Source organism: Pinus tabuliformis, chromosome 8 (genome assembly GCF_031772625.1).
Source record: "Pinus tabuliformis cultivar Carrire ecotype Pingquan chromosome 8, CPIR1, whole genome shotgun sequence".
NCBI lineage: Eukaryota > Viridiplantae > Streptophyta > Pinopsida > Pinales > Pinaceae > Pinus > Pinus tabuliformis.
The window spans coordinates 220,813,864-220,836,827 of NC_142294.1; the positions used below are offsets into that span (position 1 = coordinate 220,813,864).

At 40.2% G+C, this 22,964-nt stretch overlaps 1 protein-coding gene across 1 annotated transcript in view; it reads right to left on the minus strand.

The window, feature by feature from the left end:
* Window positions 1-5,576: 5,576 nt before the first annotated feature.
* Window positions 5,577-22,964, minus strand: part of LOC149234946 (putative methionine--tRNA ligase) — a 361,390-nt gene continuing 344,002 nt past the window's right edge. Inside the window, exons 17-18 of the mRNA XM_089372009.1 lie at window positions 6,516-6,617; window positions 5,577-6,190 (exon numbers count right to left, since the gene is read on the minus strand). Of these exons, the coding sequence (XP_089228135.1) occupies window positions 5,960-6,190; window positions 6,516-6,617 (333 nt within the window). The 3' untranslated portion in view covers window positions 5,577-5,959. The remainder of the gene's footprint in view (window positions 6,191-6,515; window positions 6,618-22,964) is intronic.

Below are 22,964 nucleotides of genomic sequence, written 5' to 3' on the forward strand. Positions count from 1 at the left end.
TTTTTAATTTTTAATATATGACCTTCAACTTCAAGTGTCAAGAGTCAAGAGTCAAGACTTATTACTTTTTTTGACACTCTTACAGGTTGGAGTTCGCATGCCTCAACGATTTGTTGTATGTGCATTACAACATCCGACTTCGAGTGAGGCAAATAGAATCACCAATGGATCCAGATGCCATTTCCTTAGACAATATTGATGTATTGTCTCCGTGGAGGGTGGAGTCTGAGGAGCCCATATTGGAGGAGTCACCTTCATGGTTAGAGCCAGTGGCAGATGATCCATCAGAGCAGGGGCAGCAAGAGGAGGACTCGAAGTCAGAGGAGCAATAGCACTTAGAGGAGGAGCAGGAGGAGCAGGAGGAGGAGGACACTGCGGGAGCATCAGCATCAACACCATCTGCTATAGATATAGGAGAGCATAGCTCCATGCCTAGCACTCATTATTTGACATTAGGTGCAGAGGCAGGGTCAGGGCTTTCGACTACTAGGGGCAGGCCTGGCAAACAACCCATCATGTTTTCCCGTAAAAGGGGGAGAGGGCAGTAGATAGATAGCTACTAGTTTTATTTGTTATGCTACATGTAACTCATGATGATGAGATACTTTTATATATGTGATGTTATTTTGTATTGGTTCTCCACATTTGAGTCCTTGAATGGACAATTATCAGGGATCAGCAGGATTTGGTATCGTCTTTGATATATCATTTCTATTTGACATCATATATATCAGTGTTTTCTTCATATTTATGTGCCAATGTGTTTATTTCATGTTGTTATTGCTTTATATGTTTAAAAATCTGAAAAAAAAATAAAAAATGAATATATTATGCATTTTTTATGCTTGCCGATATTTGCCGATATTGCCGATAAGATATTTTTTGGACCCTCGCCGATATTTTCCCGATACCGATATTATCAACACTGGTTTCTACAGTGGAGTTGTCTTGGATAAATCATGTTTGCTCTAATTGATCAATATGTGTTGCACTTTGTTGGATCCTAATTGCTTAGACCTTGGAAGACATTAAAATATAATCAATCTCTATGAGATGATAGTCTCCCTAATACTTTGAAGAATAAATTCTACCTGAAAGCTTCTCTTTCTTTTTTTGAAGCCATGAACAACTTGATGCTCTTCCCTTGTGGCCAGACTTGAGAATCATAATAGCATGATTAAGAGCTTAAAGCAAAGGTTGCAAAACCTACAAGTTATTATGCACAGGTAGAGAATACTTCATTCTCATGTGTTCAATAATTTGAGTCTCCTCACTAGATTGGTACCTTGGAGCTCTCGACTTCGAAGATGATTTAACAGTTTGTGCATTGAGCACACACGTGTTATTCTATCTTTGGTTTGCCTTGTTTTCTTTTCCAAACTTTTGTAGCATTCTTAGATGAACTTTGTTCTTTGCTTTGTTTAGGAACCTATTTTATGCTGCTTCTATAGTCTCGTGCCAAATGTCCAAAATCATGACATTGGTAGCATTCTACATTGAACCTGAATAGTGGAGCCGCTGAACTATAAAAGCCATTGAAAATTTTGTCTTGTCTACTTGCAATCTTCCTTTCAAAGTTTTGATGATAACCTTTCCAATCATCCTGGAAGTATGCTTTATAATCTCTAGCTTTATGACCGAAATTATTGCATAAATAACAATAACCAAAGAAAATCCTTATGTACCTAGATGAACAACATTCTCTTGACGATATTTTGCAATTGTTCTGCCTCGGAGGAGCCTCAAACCTTTTTTTACCCTTACTGCTGCTCACATTGGGTATGAATCTCTTGAAATTATCTGTATAGCTTCTTGGTGAAGTGGTTTTTCCAAACTCTCATTTCTTGCTTTCACTGGGACTAGAGCTATGAAGGATATGGCTCTCAGATTTTACGTTGGTTTTGATTTTAGGTGATTTAGGGCTTTCATCATCTTTGCATGAAGTCTTCAAAAGGTTTGGAGCATTTCCTTCTTGATTTTTCCATCTGTGTTCTTAGGATCTACCTTCCAGCTGTTGGGTTGTGCTTGATGGTACTAGCTCTTATTACAATTGTTGGAAACACTAGGGGGAGTGAATCAATATTTCTTTACAATTGTTAAGTTATGCCAGTTAAGCTCACTAGTTAAACCAGAACACAAGATGTACAATAAGAAAAAATATTTTTATTAATAGAAACAATGAGGACTCCAATCCTCTACAACAATTTAGGTTTCAACCATTACAACATGATTCAAATTTCTTCAAGGCTTCAACCCTGAATGAGGACTCCAATCCTCAAATATCAATCCAAGCTCCACCCTGGTCTCAACGAGGCTCCAACCTCTGTATGAGCTTCAACAAGACTCCCACTTCTTCAAAACATTATCCAAATGTCTTCAATACTTCCACAATAAGTTTCTCCACCAGTTGCTCAACGGTTCTTCAAGAGTCTGCTCCAAGGCACTCTTCAAAGTCTGCACCTAGTTTGCTAGCTTCAATCCTTCTCCAAAAGTCTGCTCCAAGACTCTTCAAATCTGCTTCTAAAACATACTTGCTGCTCTCAACAAGTCTTCAGGATCTGCTCAAAATGTTGTCTATGATCTGCTACAAGTCTGTCCAAAAGATGCTCCAATGATTGCTAAAAAAACCTTTCAAAAGGTACTCCAAAACTTCAGGAGCACTTCAAAGATCACCATAAATCTGATCAAGGGCACCTTCAAATCTGGTTCAAAGTAAGACACTTCAAAGATTGCTTTCAAAGGACGGCTTCAACATGATTACAAGACTGCTCCAAATCTCCCTTAAGTCTGGTCCAAAGGAGGCTTCAATAATACTTCAAAACTTGCTTTAAAAACCACAATAATGCTGCTCCAGATTCTATTACAAGTGCTATTTCAGAGACTCCTCAAGGTCTGTTCCCAAGTCACTTCAAAGACAACTCAGAAATACTTCAACAATTGTCTTCAGAAAATCTTAAGGCAGCTGCTCTCAGAATAGGCTAAAAACTGCTCCAAGGCAAGGCCAAGGTCCGCTCAAAAAGAAGTGTCAAAGTCTGTTCTCAATCTGCTCCAAGGTGAATATGACTTCAGCTCAAACTACTGAAGTTTCTGCTCTGCCAAGTATGCTAAAACCTGACATTTCAGCTCAAAAAGAATTGAACCTTCTTCACAACAAAAGTGCCAAAAATTCTGCTCAACAAAGACTGCTTCAAGGGCCAAAATTCAAAGTCTGCTACAGGCTTTCCACAGGTCCAAATTCACTTTCCTCAGGGACGAAATTGCAGTAGTATGCCTCGGGCGAAATTGTAGGAGTATGCCTCGGGGCCGAAAATTGCAAAGGTTTTCCACAGGTTCGAAATTTATTATCCCAGGGCCAAAATTTGTTTCCATGGACGCAATCAATCCAGCAAAACTAACTCCAAGAACAGAGCAATATACCTTGATCCAAAACAGAAACAGCATCAAGAAATCTTCCTTCAAACTGTGACTTTTTCCTCTTCCTCACGCCCGAAAACACTCTTTGTACTTTACCAAATTGATTTCTCAAATGAGGTCGAATAGGGCCATATATATACTAATTCGATCATTGGGGGGTGGGGGAGAGGGGGGGGGAACTTGTTTTTGTAGGCCAACCTGTTATCATTTTATATTAGTGTTTTCTTAAGTAGCATAGAACAAGTTTAATCACCTCGGAAATTCTAATGAGTTTAAGAGATTTTGATGACCTGCAGATTTATTGAAAATAAGCAGCATAACCTTATCCTTTTCAAGCATTTGGCTTTTCATCTTGGAGTACTGACAGTGCTTAAGTTTTTTAGAATTTAGACAGAAAAACATTATCTCCTACGAGCACCAAGCCAATGATTCAGTTTGCCTAGTACAATTGAATATTTAGACAAGCTTCAAGTAAATCAATTCAATCAAAAAACAAGCCAAGATCCATTCCAAATGGCTTCCAGAAGACATGGGTTGCAAATGTCTTATGTCATTCACTAAGTTCAGAGGAAAGTCCAGCTCATTGCTTTAAGAATATCTTTTTGTTCCATAAAGCCGGAGCCAATCACTGTTTGAAACAACTACTTTATGAAAAATCCCTTACTTGGATGCAGACAGATGTAGATATTTCGTTTTACTTTCACGTCAAATTCCCACCCTTTTATTCAATTTGGGTATGTCCTTTAATCTTGAAAAGTAAACTCCCACAGATGATTAGAGAATGGCATTCCACATGATTTCTCTGGTTGCTCTCCACTTGAAATAATATGTGTACATACTTCGATGACCATAATCTTAGAACATGTGTGGAAAGGGCTTCTCTTGTGGGCATATCAGTCATCTGACTTTGACCATGGCTGGCCCTTACTTTGACATCAATGACAACTAATTTAAAATATGATTTTAGTTCTTTAAGGATCAAAATTGCAAAAGATGTAGGATTTTCCTTTTTGCATGGAATGCATATGCTATATATGCCAGTTTGAGAAGATACAAGAAGCTGTCAGTTTATTTCTTTGTAGTGAAACAATTTCATTCAATCTTATGGTTGATTATCTCTTTAAATATACAGGAAAAATTGGTTTATATGATGGCTCGACACAGCAACAAAATAAAGTAAACAGCAATTATTTCTTACACATTTTTTTAATTCAAGAGATTTGCTTCAAAGTTCAAATAGTCTTAATAGCACACTTCCACCAGAGCTCGGGAACCTGACAGCATTGGAATTCGGAACAACAGTAAGCTGGATGCATTGCAATTAGAACTGCCAGATAGTCACATTAGAGTAAACACAGAAGTCGTAGACCTCCAGATCAACTACCAGTCACTCCCAGTCAAACCCCATAATATATTAGGAATATCTGAAAAATTAAGTCTTTGGAGAGGATAGCTGCTCCAACATCTCTGCATCATGCTGCTGTTTCTGTTTCATCTTCTTAAGCAAAAAACTAAAGGGACTATGCACTGCATCACTCTTGTTTTATTTAGTTATAATGATGGAAACTATGAAAAATTGTGTACCATAATTTTAGACTTGAATATTTAAATTTCTGATTGTCAAGCAGGTAGGGGTGCTATCATGAAATTTTACACTGTTGGGTATGTATGGGTGAACAAAAAGGCAACAGGGGTTTAAAAACTAAGGATTAGAGTATATTTGTACTCCGAATATCCTGTACATTAAAGAAAATATACTGAATTGCCGAAAGTATAGTTGTGATTCATTAATATTTTGCCTCTTAATTGTATGGGATTTTTGTTTTGATAGCAGGTTGATGTTATGTGTAAGAAAGCAGAGGAAGCAAGACCCATATGGCACTGAGTGAATGGCCATGTACATCTACATGCTATCAAAGTCCTTGTATCAATCCAAACACGTGGTTTCATTCAACCATTCAATGTTGATGCAGTCAAACCTTATGACCTTCATGAGAAAACTACTAAAATAAAAAGAAACCACAGTACTTGATTGCATACTTCATTCAACGCTATCTTCTGCATTTAGTTTTGAATGGGATACAGAGAGATTCTTAATATATTCCAGGACCTTTTAGAGAATAGATACACAATGGAAGAAACATTGCATTTAACTGAACGGATTGGTATTTGCAAACATATAACACACCTTGCAAACTCATTACAAGATCGCCTTGAAAGTTACGTGAAAATATTTCACAAAAAGCATAAAATTTGTGACTTGAACATTTCAGAGGTTGTTTCTTGAAGAAAGAAACTCTGCTCAATATTATACAACTATGACCATGACTGCATGAAACAATTTTAGAAGGAATTGTAAACTCTATGTTGGAAGCAAGAACAACAGATCTACATCAAGAAAATTCAGAAGAGGATAGTAGATATGCAGGGAATTAAATGAAAAAACCAGCAGTCAGTTCAACCAAACCTTCCAAAGACTAGGATTGCTTCTTTCACATGACAAGTGGCTTCTCAAATATTCTACAGAAGTTTCTCATAGAAACAACTACTTTATGGACCCACAAGTGACAGAGGAAACTTTGCAGACCCCTGCAGATGTAGTGAAAGGAACACCTTTGTAACAGGCTATAAGGTCAGTTGTGGTATACAGATCTGGTTGCACAGTTTCCCAAATCTTTTTCTTCGGATTCAATACTTCATCTGGTTCACCATCGAAGCCTGGAAATTTCAACCTTTCCCCAACAGGGGCATCCTCAGGTGGAGACACCAATTCCACCTGAAAAAGTGAATACACTTGTGTCAGTAGGGTGGGACTGAGAAATAAAAGATCAGATTACCTGAAACCATATTCTAACATATCTGATGTCCTTAAGCTGAAAGTAGAGAAACTGGACTAAAAAAAAACCTTCCAGATGGGAAAATGTCCATGAGAAAAAAAAAAAAATCAAAATCCATGCTCTATTCATGAACAGATCTCAGATGCCAATTTAAAGATTATCAACAACTTGGATCATATATATATATATATATATATATATATACCAGCTTGAATCCAAGAGTCAAATCTAGCATCTCATATAATGCAAAGCATAGCATCTTACAATGGTATGATCATCATTTGAAGCAGCTAACACCATAGCCTGTGATTTTATCCCTCTCATTGCCGCCGGCTTCAAGTTACATACTACTAACACCTTCCGATTCTGTACACAATACCAACTCATTAGTCACAGGTTATATAACATTATTATTTAAAACATGTGGATAACTATCACCACTGATAGTAGAAGAGTAAATATGAAAGTTAAATATTTAAATTGACTTGGTGCTCTATTATATTTTTGCTATATTGCACGAGTTTCCGGTAGGTGGGTACGTGGGAACAAGTATCAGGTACAGTGTTACTTGGGAGCGGGAGTGAAAGCGGGGAGCGGGAGGGAAAACAGGAGCGAGAGCGACATTTCCAGAAGCTCCCGGTTTGGGAGTTAATCCCGGAGCATTTTATATATATATATATTATATTTTGATACATATATGTCAACAAGAACATGTAGAATAATGAATTAGATATAACAAACATAAAAAACACATAGATTGAACCATATAACAACAATCACCTAGAAGTTATAATCTTCATCAACCATGTCCACAAGTTAGTGACATAGTAACATACAACATATTGAGTCTCATGATTCATCAATCTTAAAGTTTCAAGCTTTCAAAATTCAATATATAACATTTATCATCATTGATCAACAAAGTTGTACTTGTAAGCTAAGTGTAACCATTACAATAAATAATATCTAACATGAAATGAAATGAAACAACTTTCAACTTTCATGAAGCATCATATTCATAATTCATTACTAATGAGTTATAATTGGCAACTTCAAACTTAGATTGTCATATATTGTTTAAAAAAATATCATAATAAATATGAAAGAGTCAATAGTTATAAAAGCTACTAGAAACTAGAAAAGAGAAGTAAATCTATTATCTGTTTCTTATGCTTGGGCCTCTTGCCACCACGAGAAATGTCTAATTTTTTAGTCTTGTTGGAAAATCAGGATCTTTGTCATTAATATCACCCTCTAAGCATTAATATCCAGAGATATCTTCCTCATTACCTCTATATCTGCATAGGGATCTTTGTCATTAATATCACCATCTAAGCATTAACATAAGATAGAAAAAGCATAGCATGTCAAGTCAGGATTTTGTTTGAGTGATGCGTACATTTTTAGTAGGGTCATGATAGAGGGGATCAACAATCAATGTCACTAACATCAAGGTACATGGAGGGATTGGTGCTCTTGATTAAATATGAGTTCCATACCCTAATACATGACAAAATTCAATGGAAACATTGCAATCCCCCAATCCTGAAATCCTGAAAAACTGATAAGTCTGCTGGATTTTGAATGAAATCTAAAATTCTACTTTCTCCATATGAAATCTAATGAGGCCGGAACCACTCTCAAACATCCTGAGTCATTTCATGGTATTGTTAAAAATTTAAGTAAAAGGATGAAAATGAATTTAATCTTCATTTTCATCCTTTTACTTTAAGAATTTAACATTACCATGAATAGCATATCAATACTAGGGCCTAGACTTGATCATTAAGTTGCCCCACTCAAAAATTATTTGTTTCTTTCAAAAAACATTGCATTTCGAACATTACTACAAAAAAAAATTGCAAAAAAGGCAAAACGCTCCCGAAAAGGCAAGGAGCGTGCTCCTACACGGAGCGCGAATTGGGAGCGAGATCGGGGGGGGGGGCTCCCCCACAACACTGATTTCATCTTATCACTCCCATTTAGTTAAATGCCCTTTCCCATAAACATACATTCAACCTATAGAATTTTGGAAATGAAATTTTCAAATTAAAACACATGGGACTGTCAACACATGCTGAAAAAAATATGGACATAACCAGACCAGCAACAGACATAAAAATACACAGATTTTTGGTCAACTTAGACCTAGGCAAAACCCCTTCAATCTTCTCCGAGGAAAACTTGTTAGAGAGCTCTTCAAATTTATTTATCTTTCAAGTTCAGGAAAAATACATTTGTAGACAAAACAAAATAGCAAAATATAACTTATCTCTTCAGCCCAAAACTCCTTGAAAATTGTGCTCACTTTGCCTCTATTTTCATGCCCACTTGAAGCTAAAAATATGTACTATACGGATACGACTACACGGATTGCTGTACCACTGTACGAAGTGTACAGACTTTTTTCAAAAAAACTTCCCTTTTCAGAAATTTCTTTCAAACAGCGTGCAGCTCACAGCATTCAATGTTATTTGTACTGTACCTTCTGTTGTCTTCTATGCCTTGATTTTCATGCCCATCTTTGCCTAGAAATCACTCCTACAGCTTACTGCAACAAATTTCTCCTTCAAAACTTTTCTCCAGCTCTCAGCCTCCTTTCTCCAATCTGCTCACGAAGAATGAATGCAGTCTCACTTTTCTTTTCCCCATTTTGTTTCCCTAAATGACTTTTGGGCAACCCTAAGATCTAATGGCTTAGATTCATTTAGATCAAGGGATGAGAATAAATGTGCATTTAATTCTCACTTTCTATTTTTTAACTCACCCATTAAATAAAGTACCCACATTGTACTTTATGTCTAAAGTCACTTTTCACTTTATAATTGAACATTGACTTTACCACTTATAAAGTCACTTTCATTTTATAAAGTCACACTTGGGAAATGAATTAATTTGGACACTTTTCCTTAGGTAGAGTCTAACCCATGGGAAACCACTTGTCCAAGGTACATTAAAAATCAACAATCTCTTACCGAGGAAAGTGTTTCTCATCACACCCATTTTGTCCCCGAAATTGGCATGCTTGCCTCTTGGCAAGGACTTTGTGAGAACATCGGCCACCTGCTCATCTGTTGATATATACTCCAGCATCACTACCCCCTTCTGGACATAGTCCCTAATGAAATGAGATCTGATGTCAATTTGTTTTGACCTGTCATGAAACACTAGATTCTCCGTGAGTTTAATGCAACTCTGATTATCACAGTGAATAATCGTCGGTCTCAACTCCTGATCAAATAGGCCATACAACAACTTGCGAAGCCAAATGGCCTCACAACTAGCCTGACTAGCAACCATATACTCAGCCTTAGAAGAGCTCAAAGCAACTGACTTTTGCTTTCGATTGAACCACGACACAACTGTCGAACCCAATCCGAAGCAACACCCTGAAGTGCTTTTCCTGTCAGAAGCACAACCTGCCCAATCTAAATCTGTGTAACCTGCCAACCTCACTCCATCTCCCCACCTATAGTCCAGACCATAATCAACAATCCCCTGCACGTAGCGAAGAATGTGCTTTGTAGCTACCCAGTGCACCTTCCTGGGCTCAACCATGAACTGGCTAAGTGTGTTCACTGCAAAGCATATATCTGGCCTAGTGTTGACTAGAGACATCACGGACCCAATAAGTTGCCTATACAATGTGGGATCCACCAAACTAGAATCTGAAGCATGAAGCTTCTTCCAATTGGTGATCATAGGTGTAGACATGGGTCTACAGTTTTCCACGTGAAATATGCTCAACACATCCACATCATACTGCCCCTGCCCCAAAAAGATATTCCCCTCCTCCTGCCACACCTCAAGCCCCAAAAAGTAATGCATCAACCCAATGTCCTTCATCTCGAACTCCATAGCAAGATCCTCCTTGCAACCACTAATCAGTTTCTTTGCTCCAGTAATGAACAGGTCATCAACATACAACACAAGAATTAGCGGATCATCCCATACAACAATGTAGTATAGGTTCGGATTAGCATCACTCTTCGTGAAACCCATCTGCTGTAAGTAAGTATCAATCCTCAAATACCAAGCTCTTGGAGCTTGCTTAAGTCCATAGAGTGCTCACCTCAACCGGCATACATGGGTCTCCCACCCAAGTACCTCAAAGCCCTATGGCTGCTCAACATACACCTCCTCCTCTATAACTCTGTTTAGAAATGTGGTCTTCACATCCATTTGATGGATCTGCCAACCCATTTTTACAGCAGTGAAAATAAGGGACCGGATAGAAGTGTACCAAGCTACGGGAGCAAAGGTCTCATCATAGTCAACTCCCTCTATCTATGAGGGAGACAACCCTCTAGCCACAAACCTCACCTTGAACTTCTCAATGTTGACATTCGTAGCATACTTGATCTTGTGGAGCCACCTGGAAGTCACAACTGACTTGCCTTCAGGCCTAGGCACCACTTCCTAGACATTGTTCTTAATGATAGAGGCATACTCCTCCACCATAGCCTCTCTCCATACCTCCTGGCTGGCAGCCTCCTCATAGCTAGTAGGCTCAGAGTCAACAATGCTAGTAGCCTTGGCTACATAACTGCAAAACCACTCAAGTAGCACACTCTCCCTGTTCAACCTCTTCGGAGGACCAATGAACTCCGCTTCCTTCAAGGTGTCTTGAAGCCACTTAGGCTTCCTCTTCCCTGAAGAAGCTTTCCCATAGGGAACCTCATCCTCTGCCCCCCAGTCTGGTGAACCTGAAGGTCTGCCAACTGACCCTGGTGTGCCTGTACCAGCGCCTTTCCTCAAAGAACCTGTACTGGCACCTATGCCTATGTCAGCTGAAGTGCCATGTGAATTTTGTACCAATGGACTCCCTAAAGAAGTGCTCGGTGAACTTGCTCTGGTGCCCCAAATTTCACTGACATTGAAGTACCTCTTGTACCAGTCGATCCAGAACCTTAAGGTCTTGCTCCCTGTACCTGACCTCCCTGCTGAGGAGAAGTCTGTGACTCTCTCTCATCATACTCCCATGATCTCTGATAGGCCCTCTCCCCTCGAACTTTACATCCCTCCTAATCACCACTCTCCGTTTAGAAGGAATAAAGATCCGATAGGCTTTCGAAGTCTCACTATAACCCATAAAGATACCCTTCTCTGCCATGGGTTCCAGCGTCGTCCTCTGCTCCTTGGGGATATAAGAATATGTGAGACATCCAAAGATACGAAGATGTCCCACATGAGGCTTCTCTCCAGTGAAAGCCTCATTCGGAGTCATATTCACCAATACTCTGTGAGGACTCATGTTCTGAAGATAAACAGGAGTATTGCAGGCCTCAGCCCACAAAAACAAAGGCAACCCTTGATCCTGAATCATCACTCTAGCATCCCCAACAATAGCTTTGTTCTTCCTTTCAGACACCGCATTCTGCTGGGGGTTGTAAGGAACCGTGAACTCTCTCCTAATGCCCTCCTGTGCACAGAAATTAAAAAACCCACCATCAATGTACTCGCCACCATTTTCTGACCTCAAGACCCGAATCTTCCTACTTGTCTGCTTTTCCACAAGAACTTTGAAAGCCCAGAAATCACTCCTTCAGTTTGCTGCAACAAATTTCTCCTTCAGAACTTTTCTCCAACTCTCAGCCTCCTTTCTCCAATTTGCTCATGAAGAATGAATGCAGTCTCTCTTTTCTTTTCCCCCTTTTGTTTCCCTAAATGACTTTTGGGCAACCCTACGATCTAATGGCTCAGATTCATTCAGATCAAGGGATGAGAATAAACATTTAATTCTCACTTTCTATTTTTTAACTCACCCATTAAATAAAGTACCCACATTGTACTTTATGTCTAAAGTCACTTTTCACACTATAATTTAACATTGACTTTACCACTTATAAAGTCACTTTCACTTAAAATGTCACACTTAGAAAAATAATTATTACAGACACTTTTCCCTAGGTAGAGACTAACCCATGGGACACCACTTGTGCAAGGTACATTAAAAATCAACATCATCTGCAAGGGAACTTATCAAAGAAGAACAGTAAAAGAAATCCTTATCGCATTTGAGCTTCTCTTGTCTTGGAGCTTCTTGTTTGGAAAATTTTTGATGGTTGGATATACTCTAATACATGTAAGTACAATTTTAATGCTATTCTTTGATCTATTTTTGTGACATACATTGTTGTTGGGATTTCACTATTCTATGGCTAATTTGTTGCATCTATTATTGCGAAGTTGTGGAAATTTTATTTCTAGATAGCGGTGCTTCATGTATGGGCCATCTATGATGATTGAATGTTCCTAGGGATATTTCATGGTTGAAATTATCTTGATAAGCCATCTATTTTGCAAAACGAAGTATAAAGTCTTTGAAGCTACTCCCTTTTTCCCTAGTGCTAAGTGAAGTTGCCTTTAAGGCCTCCTTGTGTAATATTCCAAATAGTAATTTTACAGAGATAATCAAAGACATGCACAGAAATAACAACACAATAAATTTCAGCAAACAACCATGAACAGAAAAATGCTTCGGAACACCCAAAATGGTCAATTTTATTATAAATAAATTGTTGGAGTACAATAAAATTGGAAGGAGTGCACTTGGGCTTGCTCAAGGCAAGCTACAAGCCCCAGGTGATCAATCTCCCAATGCCCAACTACTGCAATAGTTTGTCCCTCCAGAAATCTGCGCTGGCCTAGTTTTTCTACACTGTTGGCTGACTTGGCACCTTGATTTGGCCCCTCAAAACTGCCCAGAAAATTTTGTAAATTTGGGGATGTGATCCTTGTCAAAAACCCAAAAAACCCAAAAAGGGTTTTCTCTGGTTTTGATTCTCCAAATTCGACCCCAAATAGCTTGGCCCTCCTCATAATACCAGAACACTTCAACTATTGCAGAAAATGATGAATTGTTGCTCCAAAATGCTAGATTTCTCCCAACTATCTCCCTCCACATGAAATCCTAGTAGCTTAGCCCCTAAATCCTCCAACCGACACTCCACACAACAATCACCCAAGAAAATTGCACAAGCTTGTGAGAGATGACGCAATTACAAGCTTCAACAATTCATACAGCAGTGAGGGACTCCCTTTTTCCTCCCAAAATCTCCCTCCTTTGGCTGGAATATGATCAAGAACACTCCTGCTGCAATAGAGACCCCAACTTCTAGCACCAATTCTCCCAATGACTGTGTGGTCTCTCCCTCTACGTCCCAGTGAAACCAGAATGGTGTAGTGTTGTGTGATGCCTCTCTCCTAGCCTCCAAATAAGATAGAAATCCTTCCTAGGGTGGCACTCAAGGTCCACCGAAGAGAAGGTTGAGCTTCACTCCTTGGGAAGCTCTTGTGCTAAGCAGCACTTGTAACTCAACTGAACAGCTAGAGTAACAATGGATAATCAAATGTCAAAAAGCCCCTAAAATGAGAGCCTCACCTCCAATTTATAGCTAGCCATCCCTCATGCTCCTTGTGGGCTCCACCCATCAAATTCCCTCTCTCACCCAATTCGAATTCCTCCAAGGGGTGCGTATTCCCTTGGAGTGGCCCCCACTCTCCACTTCCCATCAAATTTCTTGGCTTTTCTAATGTTTGGGGGTGGCACCTTTATAAATTTTCCTTTTTCACCCACTTTTCCTAAGTTTATATGCCAAATATTTATTAACTGCCAAAAATTGCAAAATTGAGAATTCCCTTAGCAAAATTATTAATTGGGGACATTACAGTCCTCCCCACCAAAAATTGCTTGTCCTCAAGCAATGCCTAAACAAGCACCCCCTCTATCAACTTACCCAAATGGCTACTGCAAATGATACCAGGGTCCCAAATGTGCCACTGAGTCATCCTTGTCCCCAACACTATCATGTCATGAAGGAGTCCCTCGATACTAGGACCCCAAGCCGTCCTGGTCAACGTGAAGCACCCGTTGCTCCACTCACTGTCCAACCTGGTATAGGCACCTGAAGCCCTCTGCATGCCATCAGTAAAGAAGGCAAGACGATCGTATAAAGCCATTTCTGTCTCCCCGTGCATATGCTTTGTTGAGTCATCCATCTCATGTACTTGAAGGGTGGGCACCAGAAGATACAATCCAACTCCTGTGGAAATAAGTCCTTGCCCGCACGAGCTTTCCCTAAACTCCCCCTTTTGGTCATCCCTCCATGCTAGTGAAGTCCCGCATGTGAATAAAGAATCACTAAAATCCAATGGAAGGTCAGAATGATCTCCCCTTATCAAACCTAGCTCACCCTAAAGGTAGTTGAACCGTCAAGCACTGTGATGCCAGGGTCCCAAGCCCATTGCAGGAAGAAACTGTCATGTAGACCCTACGACACTCTATTCATGACTAATCGTCTAACATGCTCGTACCAGAGCCTCATCTCCTACAACTCTCGGCCATAATATATGTGATGATCTAGGCTATGCCCAACCTACCAAGGGGACTCAACAATGCCCACGCCTATCACTTCATGATTGACCCCAATCCTGAACAACCACCTGCCTTGCCATATGATGAAGACATCGGTGATCCCCCATGTGTTAACTTGATAATGAATCAGATCACCGGCTATCCCAACCGTACTCACTAAGTGTTATAGACATTTTTGTGCCCTACAACTCCAAGCATGAAATGTCCATAAACCAAGGGCTCCTAAGTCCCTAAAAGTGTTGTTCTAACCCCTAAAAGAACAAGGTCAACAGATTACAGCTTTTCCCAGAAGTTCTCCACCAGAAACTGCTCAGAATTGGTCAAAACAGGATCATTGCAGTTGCTCCACTGGCTAGGTGCGTTGCATCTCACCCAAATGCACTGTGAGGGTGCGTTGCATTTCAAAACTCCCTTCTGTAGGGTGCGATGGGCGAGAAATGACAAATGGCAGTGTCATTCCGCGAGGTGGAGAGGCAATGGAAGCTTCCAGAATCTTCTCCTGTGACACTTGCCTCACTGAATTCGACCAAGGATGAGTAAGAGGCCCTCAGTCTCCAAGTGGAAGCAAGAACTGACAGAGAGAAGACACTAATCAAATCACAAGCTGACTCATCCTCCTTACAGATATCTATATATGGATCCCTCATCCCAGAGATCCGGAGGCTGGAATTTTGCATATTGTAAGGAATTGTTGTTGGTTTCTAGAGACAAACATCAGATTGTTGGGTGATTTATGCTTTGTTTGAGGTGAAGAGGGGCTTCTTTGTTGGGAGGTTGATGTTGGGTCAGAACCACTAGTTGTAACTCCTCCTGGATCTTTTCTTGTTTATCAATAAAAACTATTTGAGTTCTCCTCCATGCTTTTGTATCATTGATGCTTGTTACATTTGTATGGTTAACTTAAATCTGATCCTAAGTTGTTTATGAATATAGATCCATGTCTTTGTATAGTGCTCTTCTTCTGTGATCTTACAGGTACTTTGTGAAGCTGGGCATGCAAGGGAGCAGGTAGCTGGAGACTATCAAAGAAGAGAGGGATTGGATCAAAGGATTAGCGCAAGACACAGGTTGGTTCTTTCTATTCCTCTCTATCTATAATTCATAAAGGAAATACAAAAGTAGTTTTTCTCTGTTTGTTTCTAAGGTAGCTGTCACACCTTAGTGGGATAGAGCAGTTCTAAATAGACACTTTTCCCTGTAACAAAATGGCGACTCCGCTGGGGAGTGTCTAATTAGTTTGTTTGTGTATCATTCTTTGTTGTTTGTTTCATAAACTTATAAGTAGCATTCGAATTGCATTTGCCATAACAAATGCAAAGTAGATAACTGCTGCTTCAATCCATTCACTGGATCTGTTTATGATTTAAACAGCTGATTCACAAACTATCTGATTGCCCTTGTGATAGCTCTTAGATCCTCCTTAGATCTACCCCTGATTGTTGCATTACTGATTGCTTTTTACTCGGCCAAAAACCAAGGACTGAACTGCAAACTGTGACCCGGAACCCGGACAGAGTCTCGTTTCTGGCCCAGCACAGGTACTGTTCAGAGATTCTGAATTTCAGCGCACTTCTCGAAGGGACAACCTGCGCTGCATTTCAGATTCTCTGTGTTACAGGTGCGCTGATCAGACTAGCTCTGTGCAGCTGTGGTTCCTGTGCTTCATTCTTTCCAGTTCTATTCCTGAATTTTGCTGCCTGTGATCAGTATATGTCTATTTGAAACCCATTTTCCTTGTTGTTATTCCGCCTCCTTTGTACAAAAGAACTGTAGATGTTTTGTGTGTTTGTTGAGTCATTTACAGTTCTCCTTTGCAAAAGTAGCATAGTCGTACTGTCGTCCTTTGATTTGAATATGTCGCAAGTGTCGATTTCGATCGTAGGAGAAAGTTTGATTGCTGTTAATGGTCGATTATCCTGTTACTATTGCTTTTGGTTTGAATTTGTAATTTTCTAGTGTAAAAAACAAGTATTCATTTCAAAATCGTAAGGTGTCGTAATCGTCTCTATTTTTGATTTCGAAAATAAGCTTGTTTATATTTGTCGCTTGAAAAGAAATTCAGATTTGTACATCAACTTTATTTTTAGCATCCATATACTAAGAAAGTCGAAAAAAATACATGCATGTGCATTTGCATATAGACAGTCTGTTTGGCTTGATTTAGGAAAGTGCATTTACAGTGTGCTCTTTGCTCTTTGTGAAAATATTCTGTCTTTCTTTTCCCTAGTAGCTAGGATTTTCATTGCACAAAAGAGATAAAAAGTTTGTTTATCATCTTTAGATTGCATTTTAGGAATTACATCTACATCTCCTGGTGAACCCGAAAGGCAAACTTCATAAGCAAGATCAACTTAAAATAAATTCAATGAATCTAACAACGCTTTGGAACTTAACGCACAACATTTAGAGGTCTAGGCTAGAGATGTATTCCGGCGTCGTAAAACCTGGTAACTGTTGTCCTCATTGATGGTTGAGTGATTCCTCCACTTTGAGACGATAAGTGCCAGTACGGACTTGTGCTCCCACATACCGTCGAGTATATTTTGGGAGACCCCTATAGGCTTAAATCCTTTATCCATAGGAAGCCGTGTCTGCCACCCTATCGATCGCAATGCACTGAACACAACATTCGGGAAGATTGACTGTCGTACCGTAAAAAGTATTCTGCAGTTTTGCGATTGGTTTGGTACTCCCTCTACCTAGACTTCCAGAGTAGTCCCTTTCGTTCCTTTTAAGACTCTTTAACGGAAAAGGTCCATCTGAGCACTTGTCACTTCAGGCTCATTAAAAATCGAAGGCAACTAGAGTCATCTTTTGTTTTTTCTCGACTCTTAAAAATTGAAAAAACAAGTTGTGTCAAAGAGTCTAAAATTTATTTTAAATGGAATAATCATCACCTTTCCCTCGTTGGTCTTCGAAGTTAGTCTCCCTTCATCGCAAGTTCTTGTAGAATCGCTAGGAAATCTTTTGGATAGACTAGATATGTCTGAACAACCGTCGACATCTAGGACTGTGTCATCCGACACAGCAACAGCAGAACCTCCTGCTACTACTCCAACAATGTTCGCCGATATACCATCTGTCCCGGCAAGTTATCAACAAGAAGCCAGAGTCCAATCAGGGACTGTTGCGACGACATGGTCAATTCCTATTTCTTCATCCGAATTATCATCTGGTATTTCTTATGTTGAAACTCAACAAATTGATCCAATGTGTCTTCAAAGGCCAATCTACCCTTTAAGTACTGGATTTCCATCATATGGAGGGCAGTATGCCTTTTCATTGTTCCCTCCCAGAGAACAACCATATGAGAGTTTACAACAAAGTTCAGGTTAAAATGGAATCACATCCAGCGGTTGGGTACCAATACTGCCTCAGCAACCAAGGGTTGTATATTCAATGCAACCAGTCCACCCTGTGTCGAATATTCCCACTATACCTGCTATGGTGACTGCGTCGCAAGTACAAGCGCTACCTGTTGTATGTCGACCCCAAGTTTCTCAGGTTGCAATACAACAACCTCTTGTCTCAACGACTCAATCACAACCTCAGGTTAGTGCCTCCTTATCTGGAGCGACTCAGGCTCAAACAAGTACTATGACTTCTCATCTTGGTCAATCATCCAGTATTGGGCAACAGCAAATGGTCCAACAACCATGGCTGATTCAATCTCAACAATCGCCATTCCAGCAATCATATCAAGGACCTGAGCAACAAGTCTTTGTAAGTAATGGGCAAGCGCATTTCCAAAGCGGTTATCAACAACCATATTATAACGGTCATGCCCATCAACCTTGTCAAAGTTGCCAGCATCAAATACATTATGCTGGTATGCAAAGACCCACTGCTCAGGCGATTCCATCTTATCCTGGGTATGCTTCGCCTAACCTAAATCAACAGTTGCCCTTTGTAGCAACTCTAGAATTACCAAATCTAAACCAGCTGACGAATGATCCAATTGCTTATGCCACTTGGTGGCCAGCGATTCCGCATAAACTTCCGTCAGATATTCCTAAATTTAATGGAAATCCGTGTGAAGATCCATCGAATCATGTGATGACCTTTCATCTGTGGTGTTCATCAAACACCCTAAACGATGATTCGATTAGGCTTCGCCTTTTCCAGAGGACGTTAACAGGTCCGGCAGCAAAATGGTATATCGAATTGCCTAGAGCTTCATTCGACAACTTCAGTACCCTAGCCACAACCTTTTTAACCCATTTTCAATTACCGATAAGGTACGAACGGGAACGGAACTCCTTACCAACCTCAAACAGACAATGGCCACTCACATATCTGATCATATACATGAGTGGCGACGTCGTCGTAGAATGGTGAAAACGTATGTTCCCGATCAGCTTTTAGCTGAATGGTTTATTAAGTCATTACTGCCTTCCATCACGGAAGATGTGGCAAAAGGGGGGGTCGTAACAGAAGAGCAGGTTATCGCTCGTGCGCAATATTTGGACTTGATTTACACTCAGTCCGGCACGCTCTACGATAAAATACCTGACGCTCCTAGACCGGAATTCTCAGTTCCTCCTCCTCCTAAATCAAACAATGACTCTCATGCCGGCGATGGCGTGATTGGCACAATAGACACGAAATCGACAAAGGCTACATCTAAAAAGGCCCGTAAGATTTCTAGTCAAAATGCAAATGGGGAATTTCTTGCCTCGGAAATAAATGTCGTGTCGACCGACAAGAGCAAACAACTGAAGCAACTAGGGGGCAAGAAGAAAAAGAAAGGGAGAAAAAAGAAGCAGGATGAGTCATCTCCTGAAAAACCTTCTGCAAACCCTTCCGGGCAAAGGAAACCCCGTGTGGGGTGTCATATATGCGGTGAGGATCATCGGACGAGAGATTGTCCACATAAAGCTGAAGTTAAAAAACTCTTTAAGAGTTCAAAAACCTCAGCAGTATTGACTGATCCGTTTCCTAACCCAGGAACCAAACTGGTTGCTAATCAAAATGCTTCTCGATCCCAAGTGCTTATGTTGTCTATCTCAGAGCAACAAAATGATGCTTTGACAAGGAATAAAGATTACGGGAATCCACAGCGGTCGAATAACAAGGCTAATGAACAACCTAGTAGTTCGACAACAACTTTGACCGAAGTTGTGCCACCCATCATTCCTGAACCAATGATAAAGTCGCCAAAGGGAGTAGTACACAAATCGACATTTAATCCTCGTGCAAAAGTAGCACAGAATTATGATATAGTAGAGGACCTGGCCCAATCGTCGTCCGCTATGTGGACATTTGAGGTACCGCAAAATTGCCCCTCCCAAAAGCAAGCTTTATTATCAGCAATAGGTGGGATTGGCCCAATGGATTCCAATCTTGTGGCCTTTGATCATAAAGGATATGACCCTCAATTACCAGCTCAACTAGCTTTCCTTATTCAAGTGAAAGCCCTCAACAAAACTGTTCATCGAACAAGTATTGATGAGGGGGCATCCACATGTATTATGTCGATGAGTTGCTGGAAAAATTTAGGCTCACCACCCTTGTCGCGATTTTCAACAATGTTAAAAGCATTTGATGGACGATCATACACTCCATACGGGATTTTAAGTAACTTGAAAGTTGAACTAGGGGGCAAAACAGTAGAAATTGATGTTGAAGTAATCGACGGAAACCTCGATTACAACATCCTACTAGGAAGGCCCTGGATATATGCCATGGCCGCAGTTGTGTCGACCTACTTCAGGAAGATTGCATCTCCCTTCCAAGGAGGAATTACAATCGTCGACCAACAAACATTTCTCCCCAACAGTGCACAAGTTACGGGAAGCATTCGAATGATCCATGGAAGCAACCATTCGCTTCAAAATATTGGAGTAGGCCTCCTAAAAGACCCTGCCTTAATGGGTACTTTTGCCCTACTGCCTCCGAGTAATTTGGCGGAAGTGGCCACAGTGAAACCTACAATATGAAATCTTCTATATCTAATCGATTCGGAAGATTCCTAAACATTTTGTCAGCATGGATCATCGCCATTTTAGAAATATTGTAGTAATCAATTTTCTTGGCTTGGGGGGCAAACCCAAATCAACACTCATCGAGTGTTTGGATAGATAGGTCTAAGGAATATGGTACCTCTTCAAATCCTTGGTCGCATGTACAATCTACAGACAAAGGAATCATTCAGTCAATGATTTTAGGAGAGGCACCATGGGAAGATTACCACCATCGTTCCCTTCTTCCGGATTGTGAAGAAGATACCCCTGATGACCTTCATCATCCTTCAGTTTTTTATTTTCTATCAAATACTGTAAATACGGTGGATTCCGAGGACGGTTCTTATCTTGTGTCAACCTCGTTAAAAAATGAAACAAGGAATCATGAGAATAGTTCTTTTACTGTGTCAACCTCATTAAAAAATGAAACAAATCCCCTTTCCAAATCTCAAAGGTAAACCTTCATTCCAACCACTGAGTTGAATGCAATGAGGCTTGGGGGGCATGCACCTCGATTTGCGTTATTATGCTGGGGGCATGCAAACTTATCACGAGCAGTGTTACTGCAGGTTTCAAGCTCGTTAAAAAATAAACCCGCATCGAGCAGTTTTAGCACATAGTTCAAGCTCGTTAAAAAATAAACATAAGACATGAGCAAATGTTTCCACCCGCGTTTAAGCTCATTAAAAAATGAACTATTCCCCAGTAAATAACCATCGTGAATGTAGTACTTCAGCCATTAAAGCCTTGGTCGTGTTTGCACCGTCACCTCCACTTTTTCATTGGCCGATCATTCACCTCCATTTGATTGTTTACCCATTTTGAGGAACAGCTGCGAAGAGTGATTTCACTAGCCATCCTTGTGACACTGCCGTGATTGGAAAATTCCAAACCTTACTTGGAATCAGCTGCTACCCGTTCTATCACTCGTTCCTCAAAAGACGAGTCTCCTTTAAGCTCTTTTCAACTGACTCGTAAAATATGAAAAGATTGCCGAGCCATTGGCCTCTCCAGCTCGTTAAAGGGACAGGAAGTGCTATCCCTCCTCTAGATTTTAATCTTTTTGGACCTGAGGGATTATTACACAAAAAGATCGAGCGCTTGTTTTGTTCGGCTCGTTAAAACTATCGAAAATTCATCCCTTCTATATTGTTTTATACTTTTTCGGACTTAAGGGATTAGATGACGAAAAAGGAATTTTGGAGTTACCTTTACGTTCTTTTTCAGACTCTCTAAAATTGAAAAGGACCGAGTTATCTTTGTCATTAAACTCATTAAAAAGATTAAAGCGACAAACTTGTCTTTAGACGAGAACGAGTTTCACTATCGCTAGGCTCGTTAAAACATAGTGATGGGTTTGCCCGAAGGGCAAATTATAGAACAAGCATATGTTATCCTCCTCAAGCTTGAAAAAAAAAAAGAGGTACTGGTCAGCAATGACTGGGGAAAAATTGGGAAGAAAACTCAAAGAAACTTTGTTGGTAGCAAGTCGCTCTTGAACATGGCACTTCCACTCCGTGTCCGAGTCGGGTTGGGTTGTTTCATTCACCGGTCACATCACCATGGTCACGCCATACCATCCACATTTGGGGTTAATGCTACCAATCCATCACATCAGCGTCACCGATATGTTCAAGAGAAGTCATCCAGAGAAGTCACCTGTGTCTCACCCACTACCATACATTATACTCCATTCTTTCATGACCGCCACCCTGAACCTTATATCACCAGATCGTTTTCACCTCCATCAAAATCATTTGCTCCGTTCCATGTCATTGATGTGGGATTCATTAAGGCCCTCCTGTGACGGATCACTTCTTGTCGACATCAACTCATTATCCAAGAAGTTGATCTAGGAACACCCCATTCAGTACTTTGAAGCTTGCATGCCTCAATGGCAAGTTTCTCACTTCCGGCGACAGGTTTACATCAATGGCCTTCGACCGAAAGATTTTGCGTGGTGTTCGACGCCAAGTCCTTTATTCACACCACGTGAATTGTACTGCAGTACCTTGAGGATCATTATCATTATCGGTGATTCCTCTCGCGCTTCTTAACAATTTACATCATTGACTGGTAATCAAGCGATGTCTTTCCATGTTCGACTTCAGAACATTTCTCACATGGATCGACTTGTACTTCGAGTGAAGATTGGACGAGATTGAAGACCCCGGATCTAGTTTCATCCATCCGGGCTGCGATATATATTCAGGGAAATAAAGACATTAAATGTACAACATTGCAGCACAGATAATCATCCTACCAAAAGGATGATGGCTCTATCAGAATCATCAGTCTACACTCAGACGATTGTCTGTCCTATGTACATGAAAATGAATTTATAAAACTGAGCATGGGAATGCCTGCCTCAGC